The sequence below is a fragment of the Poeciliopsis prolifica genome, unplaced genomic scaffold (genome assembly GCF_027474105.1).
Source record: "Poeciliopsis prolifica strain line A6 unplaced genomic scaffold, Auburn_PproV2 SCAFFOLD110, whole genome shotgun sequence".
Classification (NCBI taxonomy): domain Eukaryota; kingdom Metazoa; phylum Chordata; class Actinopteri; order Cyprinodontiformes; family Poeciliidae; genus Poeciliopsis; species Poeciliopsis prolifica.
In genome coordinates, this window is record NW_026562485.1 from 3,999 (window position 1) to 22,396 (window position 18,398).

Here is an 18,398-nt window from a genome sequence, read left to right on the forward strand (position 1 = left end):
AAAACAACATTTCCTTTCTGTAAAATAAAACTATATTACAATTATTTATTGTAAAATCAAATTAAACTCCACACAAATGTAATAAAAGGCCACAGTTTGTTTTACTGCAACTTGTTTCAGACCCCCAACTTGACTGAACTACATAAGATAAAACCAGACTGAGAACTAATCTACACAAAGAAAAGTAAAGCTGAAAATAAAATGTAATCACTAAAAACATCTAAAAAGTAGCTCATTCAGAAACTCTGTCTTATGTCTCGAGCTAAATGTAGAGTGTTAAAAGAAATGGACAGAGGACATTTTATTTTAAACTGACTTTAGAGCATTAATTTATTCATACATTCCAGAGATTCTATTGCAAGAAAAAAATGTATGTAAAAGTTCCAGATGGAACCTTTGTATTTGCACGTTTCTGGTACATCCATAAATCTGGTGCACAGGCTACATCTGCGAACAGCAGCAATGCAGAGGATTAAGTTCTGCTTCTAAATGATCTGATTGGCCCAGATAAAAGACGATTGTTGTGTTGAAGTTGTGCTAAAAGGAGTTGGCATGTCAGAGAAGCTGTTAGACTAAAATATCATCTCAATGCTAAACAAGTAGCAGCTAATGCTAATGTGAGCGTCCACAGTCTACATTGTAAAGAAGCTCCATGAAGGATCAAAGAAACGCCGTAAAGCTGAAAGACAGACCAAAACTTAAATGACCCAAACAACAGATTAAAAGCAAAATATCTTTCTTGTTGAGTTCATTCCTGTTATTCCATAATTTAGCAGCAAAAAGGATTTTTTAATTGAAAATGTTGCTTGTTTTGTGACATGGGTTTTTGATTAAAGTGCAATGATGCTGTCTGTGTTTTTCTGCAGCATGGTGTTGAGCTGAGGAGCTGAATGCAGCTCAGAAAATAAATCATCTTTAACAGAAAACACTCATAATGAGCTCATTGGGCTCCGTTCCTGCTGAGGAACCGGTGTCGCCGCCGCCGCTGACCACACCCCCTCGAAAAGCCTCAGTCCGCCTCCAGGAACGGTGAGGAGAACCATGGCTGCAGAACCAATGAGGAACAGCTGGACAATATATTAAATATATTTACACTCTATCATCACTTTGACTCCACCCTTGTAACTCAATTGAACTTGAATGGGAGCGGATAGTAGAATTAATTAGAACTGAATTGGAATTGACTTGTGTTCATTTCCTATTAAATTTACTTTAATTTGGGTGAAAAGCACTTGACGAGAAATCAGTTGAGTTTTCAAACACATTGACTTTGTTACTTTGTTGCTGCTCTTTCATGGTTAAAATCTTGAGTCAAGAAAATGAGGTTTCGTCCAGAACGGAAAGAGTCACATTCAACCCTCCAACATCCAGTTTATTTCTGCTGTGTTTCAAAATAATCTCAATCAGTAGAAAGTTGCATCTAAAGAAATTTGCATCAAATCTTTAGCATGAATGAAGCTGTTTCTAAAAAAAAAAAACATTTTTCCCACCTAAACTTCTGCAGAATGTAAAGATTCATTTAAATGTTGTTTATTTTTAAAAACCTTTTCAAAACAGTTATTTTATTTTCAAAAGGGGGTTCCAACCTGTCGCTGCTATTGGATGTGAGCAATCTGGGGGCGGAGTCAGTTTGCTCTGTGACCACGCCCAAAGAGGTGTGGCTTCAGCTGCTACATACCTCGTCCCGAGCGCTTGCACATGCGCAGTTACAGGAAGCTGCAGCAGACACCAGCGCTCTGAACACAGAGTACCAGGTAAGGGTTTTATTATCTGTTGAGGTGAAAGGTTATCCTTCAAAGACTAAAGCTATAAAATGTTCAGATTTAACAATGAAAATTCTCCATTTTTTCATTTTAAAAGATAAAAATAAAACATTTTATTTATCTTATTTCAAAAATCTTTAAGAAAAAGTATAGAAAATAAGTTTTGGTTTAATCTGTCAAAGTATTGATGATGAAATGCTTCCTAGCATTTAATAAATAACTCCACTTTACACATTAAGCTCCACATTAAAGACTTAAGGTGAGACTAAATATTTAGTTATCAATCCAACTCTTTAGCTTCAAAGTAAATATTTAGCAGTGATCTAGAAAAAATATCTGGTTAGCTCTAAGCTAGCTAAATATTTAGCTAATTCTCTGTAAATTGTGGACTACCAAAATAAAAGCTGGGTATGGAGAACCGCTGTATTCACCTGCTGGTGAAATCGATTCAGTTCGATGCTGATGTCCTTATCGATCCATCGATAAGCGTCTGCACTGCCGTTCAAACGGCTCATCCTGTTTTCAGCTGACATATCGTGCAAGACAAGAGGAAAAGCTACAGTTATAGTGGAGACATGAAGCCAGTGATGAAGTGAATTATGTAGAAATTTAGCTCTGAGCTCAACCTTGAAAATACAACATAACTCAAATTATACAAAACTAAACCCAAAGTCATAAAATCCAGCCAAAGTCCTGTTTATTCCTGCCTGCTGGCTGAATGCAGCAGCCGGACGGATAAGAGGAAAAATTAAATAAATTTTAATGTCCAACATGTTCTGCTTTCCCCTGCAGAAGATTCCTCCAAACTTTGTGAGCGCAGCCGATCTGGACGCTCCGGGACACATGATGAAAGACAGATACAAAACCATCCTGCCCAGTAAGCGCCTCAGCAGCAGCTCTGCTGATCTTATCTTCTCCTCCGACTCATCACTGCGGTTTGCTTCTCAGACCCGGAGACTCGGGTGATCCTGAAGAACCTGGAGGAAGAACCGGGTCCGGATCGCTACATCAACGCCAACTATGTCAGGGTGAGAGCTTTGCTTTGTTTCCTGCTGATTAAAGTCGGTTTGAAACATCTTGATTTTCACTTAAATAAGAAAAAAGAACAGATTAAATCTAATCTGTGATCTAAAACAGGTCCGACGTGTGAACAGGAACATTTTTACCGCAGTGGAAAACATCTCTAAGAATGAAAACAAAACACCGATTAGGGTTTCACTTTGGTCAAAGTGGAAAATAAATAGTCATTTATTCTGTTTAGTTTGACTTGTTAACTTTAAATGTTAACAGTCGGTGGAATCAGTACTGGCGCGTTTTTCCATTTAAGCCATTAGTTAAACTAAACTTCAGATAAAACCAACTTCTCTCATTTTATCCTCCTCTACTGTGAAAAACAAATCCAAAGCTGAAAGGTTTTTCAGTTATAATTAATAAAACAAGCCATCAACTCCACTTCATTCAAACCAACAAACTGCAGTCTAAATCTGTACATCAGGAATTTCAGGACATTTGAAATGAAAACTCAAAAATGTGTCGTCACTGGGTTCTTCAGCAGAAAATGCTCCAAAATATTCAGACAAATCAAACTGCGGGTCAGACTAAACATTGAGGTAACAACCTGCATCATCTGCATGGAACTTCACAACTTCTGGCCCAGGAGTTTTTAAAGCTTCTGCGTGATTTAAAATCTGTAAACTGATGACCAGATAGAAATTAATCATTCAGGATCAAATCTGAAGACATGCTGAGGTGCATTTTGTGACAACACAGTCCGAGTTCTCCTGCCGTAATGGATTACCTCCAACACACCCAGTCACAGTGCTGCAGACAGATTACAGAACCTGGCAGGTTTAAGTCCAAATGTTTGCACAGTGGTGCATTTAGTAGCACCAGGTTCTGATGCTCAGTTTTTTGATGAAATCTGAGTTTTTCGGCATGTTTGTTCTAACTGAACCCGACTGCAGTCAAAGTTCTGTGTGATCAGTTTCTGATCCCAAAGCGACCCAAGAAGAACATTTGCGCTCTGTTTATGGCAGTAAAGATGGCCGCCATGTCTGGACAGATGTAGGTAAAGATGGCCGCCATGTCTGGACGGATGTAGGTAAAGATGGCCGCCATGTCTGGACGGATGTAGCTAAAGATGGCCGCCATGTCTGGACGGATGTAGGTAAAGATGGCCGCCATGTCTGGACGGATGTAGGTAAAGATGGCCGCCGTCTGGACGGATGTAGGTAAAGATGGCCGCCGTGTCTGGACGGATGTAGGTAAAGATGGCCGCCGTGCCTGGACGGATGTAGCTAAAGATGGCCGCCATGTCTGGACGGATGTAGGTAAAGATGGCTGCCCTGTCTGGACGGATGTAGGTAAAGATGGCCGCCATGTCTGGACGGATGTAGGTAAAGATGGCCGCCGTGGCTGGACGGATGTAGGTAAAGATGGCGCCCGTCTGGACGGATGTAGGTAAAGATGGCCGCCATGTCTGGACGGATGTAGGTAAAGATGGCCGCCGTGTCTGGACGGATGTAGGTAAAGATGGCCGCCGTGTCTGGACGGATGTAGGTAAAGATGGCCGCCGTGCCTGGACGGATGTAGGTAAAGATGGCCGCCGTGTCTGGACGGATGTAGGTAAAGATGGCTGCCCTGTCTGGACGGATGTAGGTAAAGATGGCCGCCATGTCTGGACGGATGTAGGTAAAGATGGCCGCCATGTCTGGACGGATGTAGGTAAAGATGGCCGCCATGTCTGGACGGATGTAGGTAAAGATGGCCGCCGTGTCTGGACAAATGTAGGTCCAGGATTTTAAAGTTGTTGAGAGCGACAGCTTGGTCAGCAGATGGAGGAAGCTGATGAAAAGCCAGTAAAATATAATGTAATGGTCTATTTGTTCATCTTATTTCAAATATTGAAATTAGTTTTGTGGTGTAGAGATCAAAGGTCATGTAAATGTTACTTTTGAGAATCAATAAAGATAAATAAAAAAGAAAAGTTGATGAAATATGACATGAGCCTTGAGACGCTTTGAAAACCCAGTGGAGTTAGAAAAACTGGATGTTTTGTGGGAAGCAGAGATAAAAAGTCAGATATTTGCTTCGTTAACCTGCTGAGTGAACGTCGACTCATGGATCGGTTGAGGTGTGTGTGTGTGTGTCTGTGTGTTGTGTGTGTGTGTGTGTGTGTGTGTGTGGTGTGTGTGTGTGTGTGTGTGTGTATGTGGGGGGTGGGGGGGTTATGTATGTGTATTTTCTTGTGATGTCCAGGATGTTTCCACCTCTCATCCAAAAACCACAGATCGGCACCAACGCCCCGATTCAGACGATACATGGAGAACCGAATGAATCAGGACGAAAGCAATATGCACAAAATGAGGCTGGAAGACAAAGAAACTGTTCTTTCTGGGACAAAAAGGGTCATTTTGTGCATCTTCTGCTCAAGTTAAAACGAACACATGTCTGCTGTTGTCAAGTTGTCTTATTATTAAAGTGTCACAGCTGTTTAATTAGGTTCAGCGACAGAAACGAGTTTCCTTCTGGGTTTTATTAAAGATAAAGGAAGCTGGTTGAGTGTGTGACAGCTCCGTCACTCAGCGTGGGCGTCTTCTGGTCGATCTGTTTTTCTGCGTGTGTGTGTGTGTGTGTGTGTGTGTGTGTGTGTGTGTGTGTGTGTGTGTGTGTGTGTGTGTGTGTGTGTGTGTGTGTGTGTGTATTTCCAATGGTTAAGTAAAAAGAAGTTGAGGTGCAAGCTGTCAGTTTGTCAACGTGGGAGTCTGACAACCAGGAAAGCCACAGGAAGTGAGGGAGGAAGTGACTTGTCCCTGACTCACCCTCCTCTCCTCCGCCCACGCATCCCTCACTCCGCCGCATCAGGAGTGTGTGCACCAGCAGTTTTCATCAAGCTCACACCTGCGGCTCCGTCTTTTGGCTCACCTGCTCTGATAAGTCTGGCCGGCGAGTCGCGAGTTGCCGGTTGAATGCCTGATGGTTGATTTTGAGGAGCAAAAGTGTCTTAATCATTAACTTCCTGTTTCATGGCGTGAAGGAAGTGGGCTGGTTTCAGAAGCTGAGGGGATGTAAAGAAGCTGCGGGTTGCTTGATGCAATAACCACAAAACAGCAGATGAAACGAAGACAGCAGTTTAGACCAAATAAAAGTTACTGTGTGAAGAACTGAAGTTATCTGTCGGAAGAAATGCAGCATTTTATTAACCACATTTTATTTGATAGCACATTTACATCACAACAAACACAGAAACACAAAGTCATGCAACATAGAGTCAAACATTCAAAACATTTGATGGTTTTTAACTTGTTAACTTTGAACAATGGCATAAAATTCATCTTCAGTGCTTGCAGATGATTTTAGCAGGTAGCTTCAGTGTAGATGGGAAACATCAGCAGTAACCCTGGAGACGCAACGGAGGACAAGACTTTTACCGAGTCCTTAACATTTAAGGCACAGCGGTGGAGTGATGCTGTGGGCTGTAAAACTTGGGAAGCTTGCAGAAGCCGTGTTTCCATCAGAAAATATTTTTGATGGATCATATCAGGAAAGGTAGACAGAAAATTCAAAACAGCTCAGTTTTGTAAAACAGTTTTTAAGCTTGATGAGATGATGCTAACGGAAACATTAGCATGATGCTAACGGAAACATTAGCATGATGCTAACAGAAACATTAGCATGATGCTAACGGAAACATTAGCATCACCTCATCAGGTGATCAGCTGTGTCATTTGTTGACATAACAGGGATATTAATATTGGATATTGATATCAGTTCCTGTTTAAACGTTAAGGACTCGAGTCGTGTTTCCATCAATGTTTCTCATTCTGAATTATCGCATTAGAAACGTTAAAATCTAAAATAACCTCCTCAGTTTGGAAAAAATGTTTTTAGATTTTGTTTTTTGGAAACTTACTGAATAAGTTGTGACGTAGCGTCGTTCACCTCACACTGATCGACCGTTTCCACTGAGGAGCCTGACAGAATAATTACAACCTGGTTTAAAGCAACAGAAAACCAACTGACTGGTGAATTACAGGCACTGAAACTCTTCTTGTGTGAGCGCAGGATTTTTTCCATCATGGAAATAACAAGTGAAAATGTAAGGAGTAAAAAATATAGAAATTTAGTATAGAGTAAAACTTTGTTACTGTTTTACTTTATGACGGTTTAAAAAAACGTCCATGTTGTTCTGAGTTTGGCGTTTTGGCTGCAGCAGACGCTTTGAGCTGTGATGGTCTGGATGTCCTGCAGGGCTACAGAGGGGCTCCCAGGGCCTTCATCGCCACCCAGGGGCCCATGCTGCACACGGTGGGATTTCTGGGACATGGTGTGGCAGGAGCGCGCAGCAGCATCATTGTGATGGTGACCAAGCTGAAGGAGAACAACCAGGTGCGGTGGTTCGTTTCTCTCTGTGATTCATCACCAGATCGCCGCTCAGCGTCTGACGTGTCTCTGCTCAGAAATGCGAGCCGTACTGGCCGCAGCCGAGGGACGGGACGAAGGTGAAGGAGGAGGACGAGGACCGGCAGGACGAGATCCAGAGGGACGAAGACGAGGGACAGACGAGTCGTTTCGGCAGATTCCTGCTGAGAGTTAAAGACAGACGGGAAAAAAACGGCTTCATCATCTCTGATCTGCAGATCCAGGTGAGTCCAACACAAAATAGTCATTTTTCCTGCCTGTCTGATGTTAAATCATTTGAAAAGACTCTTATACCTGAAACTGACCAAATGTTTACAAACATCTGAATTCTGAAAAATATCATCGCTCAGTTTTCTAACATTCAGCAAATAGAAAAAAGTGGTGACTGTAGCTATAACTCCAGCCAGTGTATGTAAATATCTGGTTCCACCTGAGGACTTTCCTCACATCCGTCTGGGATGCATTTCAGATCCTGTTCATGTTTTCAGGTTCAACAGGCTGAAAATATTGAATCCTGAGCTGATCTGAACTCTGGTTGGTTATCCAAACTGCAGCTTTTAAAACAAACTAAAATAAAAACAGAAACAGGAAACAAAGTTCAGACAAACTCAGGCCTCATCGTCCCGTCATGCTCTGTGGTTAATAACGTTTTGATTTTGGTTTTGTCACATTTTTTGTCAAACTTTCTGTGAGTTCTGTCTTTCTAGTTCTAATGTCAAATTTATTTAAGCACTTTTAAAAAACTGGTTTAAAAATCAATAACAATAAAATAAGTGAATGAAAAGAGGAAGAGAAAAATAATAATACAAAAGAGTAATAACAATAAGCAAATAAAATAAAAGTTACAATTAACTCAATTAAAAGCCAACAAATAAAAATAAGTTTAAAGGAGCAATTTAAAATTGGTTATTACCTTCAAAAGCCTCTAGATGTCGCTGTTTTCCCATCAGATCCCTGATTTCATGTTTTGGTTCCTGATTCTCAGTTTCTATCACTAAAACCTTTCAGTAAAGAAATGAATGTATTATTTACTGAAATAAATAATACATTTCCTCTTTGCAGCTTTCAGAGATTGTTGATGGTCCAGAAGTTGATTCTGTTAGTTTGGTTCTGAAGAAGCTTCATCGTCATCCTCGCCTTCGCTTTCTGAACGATCTTTAATAAAAATCCAACTCCTGCCTCCTTGAACTGTGTTCCAGCTGAACTCTGAGCGCCGTCTGGTCAGACACTACTGGTTCAGCTCCTGGCCCGACCACCACATCCCAGAATGCATTGTTTCTCTGCTGAAGCTGGTGGAGGATGTGGAGACGCACAGGAAGTCCCTGGAGCCAATCACAGACGCCGTTCCGGGTAACGGACCAATCATAGTACACTGCAGGTTGGTGTTTATGAAAAAGCAGCTTTAGCCTCCAGTTTACTGCAAAACAAAGACACTTTAGCTTCTGTCCTCCAGTCAATTTTAATATGTTGAAGAACAAATGGTTAATTTGCAAAGTCAAAATTAAAGAGAAAAGACATTAACAACCAGAGTTTGATCCCAACCAGACATACCTTTTCACCTCGCTTCACACTGGTCCAGATCTGCATCGACTCCAAATCCCACAGGATCTAAAACTGTAGTTTTACTGTAGTTTAAAAATAAAAATAAAAATACTTAACTCAGGTTGTTGGTTTGAGTCTCTGCAGGAGGGGAAGGCGGATCAGTAGAAACTGGTCATGTTTGTTTAATGAATCTCTTCATTTGTAAAACAGCATCGTAAACATCAGCATTATTCAGGGCAAATATTAATCCCATCATGTAGACATGATGATCTACCGCTAACACATCAGATTAAATACTAAAATCCAACCTGAGAAAAAGTCAACAGTCCTGATGGAGAAAACCTGTTTCTTCTTTTACCAGCATAAAAACTGTAAAAACTGTTTCCAGCAACAGCAGGCTGAAATGTGTGAGCCAGAGCGGAGGATGCGTTGAAGCCGCTTCCTGTCAGAGCGCGGCGGCTGAACCTGAGCAGCGGCCGCAGCCTGGCAGGCAGATAAACTGCTGCGGTGTGGAAATGACCCATAAAGGTGGCGTTTCTGCCCAACATAACCCTGGGCTTCATTCACACCAAACTTCAAAGGCTGACTCTATAACCATAGATCTACCACACTGGCTTCAGCAGCGGCGCCCCCAAGGGGTGACCAAGGGAGCTGCGGCTTCGTCTGGGTAGTTTCGACCTCTTTTAAATAAACACTCATCCAACCATTTACAGGCTTTTCTTCAATCAGGACATGAGTATGAACTGGACCCAATGAGGCGAATCCGTCTTTAGAGGTAAAATCACCACAGCTTATCCGAAATGGGCAATTTGCAAACGTACAACAATAAAATGTTTTCCTGTCTTCACAAAATTTTACTTCCATTTACTTTCCATTAATTTCTACAGCTTTACCCAGAACCTAACCCCAAAACATCACTTCCTCTTTGGGGCTCTGGGTCCCAGCGTAGTGTTTCTGGGGAAACGGGCCTGACCTCATGAGAAATGTTTCAGCTCCTTCCCACTCAGTAAGGAATCCTGAAAACAAGGAATGAACTGGTTTCAAACTGGATCTGAAACTCTTAGTGACCAGCAGGCTGTCAGTGAGACACTTTGATCCTCTGTGGCTCTTTGACAGACAGGAAGGAGGATTTTCCTGGAAGCTCCTTGTATCTCAACAATGTTGTAGCAGTGAGACTGTGAAGCTGCTCTGCTGTTCTGTCCTCAGCGCAGGCATCGGCCGGACGGGTTGCTTCATCGCCAGCAGCATCTGCTGCCAGCAGCTCAGAGAAACCGGACAGGTGGACATTCTGGAGACGGTTTGCCAGCTTCGACTCGACAGGTGAGGTCGTCTGAAGGTCATTTGGTTTGGATGTTTGTACATTCGCTGCTGGAAATATTTCCTGCCTTTATGCTGTAGTTCTCTCTGACCCGTTTGGGTCCCATTAGCGGGGCTCAGATCCTGAAAGGTCCAGAAGCAATTTGCCATGTAGCCTCATGATACCAGGAGGAAAAATCAGGAGATGGTCACTGCATAAAGTTAGAAACTGTGTTGTTCCAACGTTAAACGCCAGAACCTTCATCTAAATGTGATGCTTCTCCTCTTCTGTCCTGTGCAGGGGGGGGATGATCCAGACCACCGAGCAGTACCAGTTCCTGTACTCCACACTGGCCCAGTTCAGCCGCCAGCTGCAGCAGAACCAGGTACAGAACCTCATACAGCCGGGCCCAGAACCTTTTTTAAAGAGTCAGTCAGACCCGCCTGCTGCCAAGTTCGACCAAATCAGGAGAAACGACTTTCTGTGTCTCAGTTGAAGAACTGCCAGTTTAACCGTGTTTTCTCCCCATCAGGACCAGAACCAGACCAACACAGACTCACAGAACCAGCCTGAGGACCAGGCCAGCGTACGGCTGCAGAACCTTCGACTGCAGAACTGAGAAAAACCAGAACCTACAAAACCAGCAATGCCCTCAAAGAAATCTGAAGAAAGCAGGAGAATCAGGAGAACCAAGAGAATCAGGAGAACCAAGAGAATCAGGAGAACAGGGAGAACCAGGAGAATCAGGAGAACCGAAGAGTCGTCTCATGGACATCGGCAGCAGACAGGACTGACAGGAAATTGGATCCATTAGGGCAACACAGCAGAACCAGAACTGGATCTTCAGTTTGACTCTGAAAGTATGGAGAACCCAAAGAACCAAAAGTTCATCCTGGACTGAAAAGGGAAATAAAAAATTAGATTATTAAAATGAAATAAATGTATTGTTTACATGTTTGTTTGTTTCTCAGAGACGAGCAGAGCTGAACCCGACCATCAGGTTCTGTTCAGCTAAATCTCCACGGTTCATAAAGTTAATTTAAAAAAATAGGAACTTTTGAATTGAACTTTAATGAAACAAAGTCTGAAAACTTGTTTCAGATTCTTTTCTGGTTATTTGCTTTAGTATTTTTTTTAGCTGAAATGTATAAATTCAGGTTTGTTTTAAATTAAAAATATTTGTGCTTCTTGATGTTTCTGAACAAAAACAGCATTTTGTTGATGGATCAGCAGGATGAGTTGTTCCTGCAGTACCACCAATGAACATAGGTGTCATCAGCTAAACATCCTGCATCTGACATGGCGGCAGGTTGACCTCATCATCAGTTTAACCAGGACCTGCTGTTTATTCATGTCAATAATATAGTTGTCTGTTTTGAATCAACCGGGAGCTTCGGGTTCCTCCTGTCCAGAAACATGACTGTTCTTTAAATCATGAACTCGAGGCCTGAGGGCCGAATCCGGCCCCCGTAGCCTTTTTTGGTGCCAACCGTCCAGATTACACTGTGCTTATATATTATGTAATCAATCAAATCAAACAGTTTTTATTTTCTGTCAGCTTTCATCAATCAGTCCCTCCAGTTTCTTGCAAATTCACACAAAAATCAACAAATCCCTGCAGCTTTTTGTGCCCAAGCATATCTGTGAGCTTACTGCAGATTTTTCCATAAAAATGGTCAAAAACATTTGGGTTCAAGTGATGCTAACAGCTGCATCGACTTTACCTGAAGCACAAATATTGGAAATAGTTTTAAATTAGCACCACAAACCGTTTCCAAAAAAATCACAAAAACGAACTCGTAATCCTGCATGGACTGAAAAAATGTTCAATGTTATTGAGTTCATGAATATGTTAACAGGTTTGATCCACTGTGGCGCAGCCGGCCCTTTCAGAACATTCATGATCTTCATTTGGCCCAAAACAAAAAACGAGTTTGACGCCACAGCTCTAAATGATCCTTCGTGTCTCTGATGATTCCTGATGTGGAGGATTTATGAGGTCCAAACCTCAACATTTAAAATGCCAAACATATTTAATGATGTCCTGATGGGAACCAAACCTTCTGTGTTCAGATCAGACTATAAATAGAAAACATCAGATTGTCGCAGGAATCATGCAGTGAACCAACAGAGGTCAGTGTTTCAGAACTCGTTACATATTTTCTGTTTCTGCCTGTCTTTGCTCTGCTCTCCTCTGCCTCCTCCACCAACCCCACCCAAACCGGAAATACTGCCGCACTTTGACTCACCCCTTTATGTGGAATCACCGAAAAGGCTAAATAGTGAATATTATGCTGAATAATCAACACATTAGGGATTACACGGATTGATTAAATAAGTAAGTACATTATGTTTGAGTGTAAAAAAAATTATTTTATTGTAAGTTTTGACACAATAGATTTTCTCTGTGTTTTATTCTGAAGGGCTCCGCCGGATGTATTCGTGCGCGTTGCTTCCTCCTTGTCGGCGCTAGCAAGAAAAGGCGCAGCTAGTAAACAGCAGAGAAAAGCCACTCGGTGGGTATTAAAGCAGTAAAACACCGAGCTACCGGAGCTCCAGAGTGAATGTGAGGCCGCTTGGCTCTGTGGCTCTCCCTCTTACCGGCTGCGGGTGTCTCAGCGGCTGTCAGCGGCACAGAAAGCGGAGCGTCGGGCCGGGCAGCCAGTTAGCAGCTAACCGAGCAGCTGTAGCGGACGGAGCGCAGACATGATCGCGCTGATCAACAAACTCCTGGACTGGTTCAAGGCTCTGTTCTGGAAGGAGGAGATGGAGCTGACCCTGGTGGGGTTGCAGTACTCCGGGAAGACCACCTTTGTGAATGTGATAGCGGTGAGTGTTGCTGGATGTGGCGGCGTCCGTTGTTGTCCTGCAGCGGTGAGGTCAGCTGGAGGCAGGCGGGTGGAGTCCAGCAGGTCGGGTTCGGGTTCCTCCACCTCCAGGTGAATCTGCGTGGGTTCATCCCGCCTGGTTCTGCGGAGGGGAACATCTGGAGGCTGCTGCTGGATCAAACAGCAAAAGATTTAGTTCCAATGAAAAACCAGAAAAATCCTAAATTACAGCAAATATTTAAATATGAAATACTTTTAAAACAGATTAATTCTGTTTGGGCCATGAAAGATGTGATGATCATCTTTGTTCCATCTAGAAATGACTGTGATTAGTTTTTGCTATTATTTATAATTCACAGGTTTCCACGCCTGTCGAATGATGAAAACTCTTGAACCCGAATGGCAGCAGGAAGTAGGCAGAAAACAGACCTGCCCAATAAATCAATTAATCACATGAAGAAGCTTGATAATTGATCGTTTTTGCAAGAACACAAATATCAGTAAACTTTAGTGTCTCGTGATCATTGAAATTAAAGGATATTATAAACATCCAAACTAAATGATAAAAACAACAAATATAGTGAATATGAAGTCCTGGAAAAATGTCTGGCAGCCTGAAGACTTTTATCATCCAGTTTGTGGTAAAAAGCGAAAAACAATAAATCATGCAAATGGAAAGTTTTAATTTATCAGGTGATTAATTGATTGATTGCTTATTGGCCTACAACCATATTAACGGAAGGTTTAGTGGAAGGAAAACACAAACCAGAGCTTCATAGAGATGTATCCAGAGTGAGAGCAGCCTTACCTGAACATCAGTCTCAGGTAGACATGCAGCGATTTTGGGCCAGCGAATCAATCGGCCCAGATTTCCTTTGTGTGGTGAGACGGGTTATCGGCCGGCGCGTCCATACGGAGCCGATCTTATCCACCGATCTGACCCGCCTCAGCAAAGCTCTGCAATCAGACACCGGGTAACAAACGTCACCTGACACTTCAGTCAGAAAACATTGATCAGCAGGTCAGGCTGCTGATTGATCAGTCGGTTCAGTGCTGGTGTCAGCTGTTTGACAGAGTGTGTGTGTGTGTGTGTGTTTCAGTCGGGTCAATTCAGCGAAGACATGATACCTACAGTGGGCTTCAACATGAGGAAGATCACCAAGGGTAACGTCACCATCAAGGTTGGTAGTTCGATTCCCGGCGTGTCTCTGTGCCGCTCTGTCCTCTCACATCCGTCTCTGTGTCCAGCTGTGGGACATCGGCGGCCAGCCTCGCTTCAGGAGCATGTGGGAACGCTACTGCCGGGGCGTCAGCGCCATCGTGTAAGTCTGGCGGCGGCACGGGGCGGCAGAGTGGGGGGGGCGGCTCCCTAGGCCCAACAGAACCAGAGTTTCCTCACAGCAGCAGCAGAGGCCCAGATATTCCCACTGATATGTAATCCATCTGTCTATCTGCATCTAATCTCCATCATAATCTGTCCAGATTCTGATTCTAATCCAACCATAAATCCATCCATGTTCCAATCCACATCACATTCATCCATATGATCGTATCCATGTCTTAATCCAACCATCTCTCTTTATTTTAATCCTAATCCTAATTTATTTTCATCCACATCTGGATCTGTCCTAATCCTAATCTAGCCGTCTGTCCATATTTTAAGACTGATTTGTTAATCCTAATGTCTTTTGTGAATATCCTTAATCCTAATTCGACTCTATGTCCTTCCATATTGCAGACATAATTGTATTCTAATTCTAATCCACCTTTAGTTCATCCACATGTGAATCTCTTAATCCTAATCTGACCTTCTGTCCTTCCATATCGTAACCTGGTCTGTCTGTCCATGTCCTAATCCAAATCCTGTCATCTTCATCCTAATCTGGCCTCGTGTCTGTTTGCTAATCCCTCAGTTCCTCTGCTGTGTCTTGTATTCCAGTTGGATTATGGAGATTTTTACCTCTGAGAATCCAAGTCATAAAATGAGATGAGAAAATAAATTCATGTTTTCATTTTGTGAGGATTCATGGTTCGTATCTTCAGTTTGGATCTTTCTCAGGATTAACTTGTCGTCAGGACGCGGGCTGTCTGGATTCCTTCTGGTTTGTGACGTTTGTTTTCGTCCTGCTGCAGCTACATGGTTGACGCAGCCGATCCAGAGAAGATCGAAGCCTCCAAGAAACGAGCTGCACAACCTGCTGGACAAACCGCAGCTGCAGGGGATTCCTGTGAGAAAACCCGAAACGCCAGGCAGCCAGAGCTGAGCTCAGCGGAACGGGTCAAAACTCACGGCCGGGGTCCAGATCCGGCCCCCGGCCACAGCTCTTTATGTGGCCCTGTGGGCTCCAGAGGGACGCATAGAACCTGTTGTGTTTAAATCGAATCAGTTTTTACCTGCTGGCTGATAAATCTGGTCAGTTCATCGATTCTATGACTTTTGGAGGTTCTTTTAAAATCAACAGTTGCTTCATCTTTTCTCAATAATACGTAAATCTTGCAGTCGGCGCTATTTAAACTATTTGACTTGTGGGCCAAAAATATAAAGTTTAAACTCCAGCAGCCACAAAACTTACTATATGTTTTTATTGTCATTATTTTTGCAAAAACTATTTTTTATGCTTATCTGATAAACTAAAAAGAATCAGTCAGTTTTCTGTAAACAAGCGAAATGTGAATCATCGAACCACAAGAAATAAAACTTAAACTCTCTGAAGTACGACCTTCACTTCCTGAAACGACAGACTGCTTCCCTCAGGCCCACATCCTGATCCACAAAACGCTCAGCACTGAATGCTTTCTACCTGCATGCTCTGGTTCTGGTTCTGGTTCTGGTTCTGGTGCATTCAACCCGTTCTCCTTCTCTCTGTCCTCAGGTTCTGGTTCTGGGCAACAAGCGGGACCTGCCAGGCGCTCTGGACGAGAAGGAGCTCATAGAGAGGATGTAAGTCCTGACCCGGGTCTGACCTGGTCCCGGTGGGTCCCTGGGGTCCAGTTGGAGCTCCAGGCTCTGCTGTTCTGCTGCCTGTTTCAGTGTTTCGGGTCGTTGTTGTGTTCAGGAACCTGTCGGCCATCCAGGACAGAGAGATCTGCTGCTACTCCATTTCCTGCAAGGAGAAAGACAACATTGGTAAACACACACACACACACACACGTTTATCTACACAATGTGCTTTCCATGAAGAAGTAAAATTAACTTAAATGTTCACAAACCAAGTGGTTCCTGTTATTATTTAGCACTAGATAGAAAACATTTCAGCAAAATAAGATGAAATATGTTTAATTTTATTGTGGCGGGAAAAGGCAGGAAGCTAAGTGCCTAAATGTTTTTGAATTAGCTAAAGCACCAAGTGAAACATTAGCTCTGCTGTTAGCGCATTAGCAGAAATGTGCCGAGTCAGGAAATGTGTTCCAGGTGTTTGGTCCCGCCTCCCATTTCTGTCCAATAGGAGCACTGATCTTCTCCCATGTGACTTTGTTTACATATTTTAATCCGCTTTCAAAAAGCTCAGTGTGAAAGCAAACCAAAGAAAGAAAATAAAGTCTGGATCTGGTCCGGACCAAACAACTGGACCAACGAACTTCCTGCTGCTTCCTGCAGGTTTTGTTGGTCTTTGTGGTGAAAACATTTATTATAGAATAATATTTTACTAACCATGCTTATGAAGTTTTACCAAACGAACCTGTCTGAGCTTTTCACGCTGATGACCTCATGACCTTTGGTCTGTAAGCACACAATAAACCAGCTGGATGATGTTTAGGTATGTTGTTGTGTCTGCAGACATCACTCTGCAGTGGCTGATCCAGCACTCCAGGACCAAGAGGAGTTCCTGAGGGACGACCCGACCCAGACGGGCCACGCCCACCTGCCCTGACCCCGCCCCTTCCCTCCTCCCTCCCTCCCTCTTGTCTCCTCATGACCTCACCCTCAGCTCCAGGTGACCCCTGCCCTCCAACAGTTCATGTTGAGGTGCTGGTTCTATTCCAGGAACATTTTTTAGAAACACTTTAAATCCAGAAGCAACTTATTTCAGTTTAATCAGAACCAAACGAAGCCGAAGTTTGTCTTTAACGGACCTCCTTTAAACGCTTTGATCCGCCTCCATCCGGGATGGATCCGGGTCAAACTTCCTCCGAGACGCTTCGCTTCGGCGGCGCAGAGGTCACGGTTAAAACTGCTGGGTTTCTGTGGAAACGGGTCAGAACACCAGCACCACAGCTTCCTCCTGCACATTACAGAGGACAGCTGGGCTTTAGTTGAAGTAGTTTACAGGACGATGCTGCGTTCACAGCAAGCGGCTCGCACATCCAACATGGCCGACGCTTCAGAAAACCTGAAGTTTTGCAGCTGAACGCAGAGCATCAACCAATCAGAGAGAGTTCTCAACCTGATGCAGTGTCACTCGGCGCCGATCCAAGTCAGCCTGAGTTGAGACTGGAATATGGCAGGAAGCGCCAGACTGGGCCGAGCCGAGCCGCCGGGCCGGGCCGCTGGGCCGGGCCGAGCCGAGCCGCTGGGTTGGGCCGAGCTGAGCTGAGCCGGGCCGCTGGGTTGGGCCGAGCTGAGCCGAGCCGAGCTGGGGGGCCGAGCCGAGCCGCCGGGCTGGGCCGCCGAGCCGAGCCGAGCCGCTGGGTTGGGCCGAGCCGACCCGACCCACCGGGCCGGGCCGCTGGGCCGGGCCGACCCGCCGGGCCGGGCCGAGCCGACCCGCTGGGCCGATGAACCCACCAGACTCGCATCGTCTCTGGTGACTCGGCAGTAAATGAAGCTCAGCGTTTGTCGAACGGAGAGAGGGAGACGCTGCGATTGGTGAAACCGTCAGAGTTACAGATGATCCATCAGACAGATTCAGATCCGTTTCAGAAGAACCAGAACCGTCGGCCCGTTTTAACCTCCCAGACTTCACGTTGGCAGCCATGTTGAATCAGAATCTAAAACCTTTTAACAACCTGAAACCATCCTGTCCTCCTTCCCTTCTTCCTCCTCTTCATCCCTCCATCCTCCACCGTCCTGCCGCTTGTCCTCCCGTCTCCTCCAGTCCGTTTTGGTTCTGCTTCCGTCCTTCCTCCGCTCTGCGAGCCGTTCAAACCTTTTTATTATTGCACTGTTGTTTTTGGTTTTGTAAGATATTAAATGAGAAGATTAATGTTAATAATCTACTGGTGCCCTAACCCTGATGTGTGGTACTCTACCTGAAGGACAAACGTTTCTGTCTGGAATTAGATTTTTATTCATGTTTGTTTTATATTATTGTTGTTTTTTTATTGTTTTATGAATTGATTGGACCAGCGGTGTCATGTGATCTCATGAAACATCTGCATCATGTTGAACTAAATCAAGCATAATCACATATTAAATTTTTAATTTAAACTCAAAACAGACTAAATATCTTTCTGCTATTTATTTATTTAACTTCTTCCAGAAAATGTTTCTGCTGGTTTTGATTTGAACAGCAGCGTCAGTGAGCAGCATGTAGGCTGCGACTGCATCGGGCTGCCTTCAGGGACAGTCGGAAATTACAGTTTTCCTGGCAAATCTTTGCCGATCTC

The 18,398-nt window shown here is 43.8% G+C and overlaps 2 protein-coding genes across 2 annotated transcripts; both read left to right on the top strand.

Moving 5' to 3' along the window:
- Positions 1-1,140: 1,140 nt before the first annotated feature.
- Positions 1,141-11,190, top strand: LOC129354429 (tyrosine-protein phosphatase non-receptor type 7-like). The gene is given in 12 exon segments (XM_055023901.1): positions 1,141-1,153; positions 1,576-1,754; positions 2,556-2,640; positions 2,712-2,791; positions 7,014-7,072; positions 7,074-7,101; positions 7,104-7,151; positions 7,223-7,408; positions 8,384-8,562; positions 9,933-10,046; positions 10,324-10,408; positions 10,556-11,190. Coding segments are annotated over 12 exon segments (1,143 nt in total). The 3' UTR covers positions 10,643-11,190.
- A 1,210-nt stretch (positions 11,191-12,400) lies between these two features.
- Positions 12,401-17,419, top strand: LOC129354420 (ADP-ribosylation factor-like protein 8A). Its single transcript, XM_055023891.1, is given in 8 exon segments — positions 12,401-12,852; positions 13,952-14,032; positions 14,100-14,173; positions 14,985-15,030; positions 15,032-15,079; positions 15,725-15,792; positions 15,908-15,978; positions 16,630-17,419. Coding segments are annotated over 8 exon segments (564 nt in total). The 5' UTR covers positions 12,401-12,729; the 3' UTR covers positions 16,683-17,419.
- Positions 17,420-18,398: the final 979 nt, after the last annotated feature.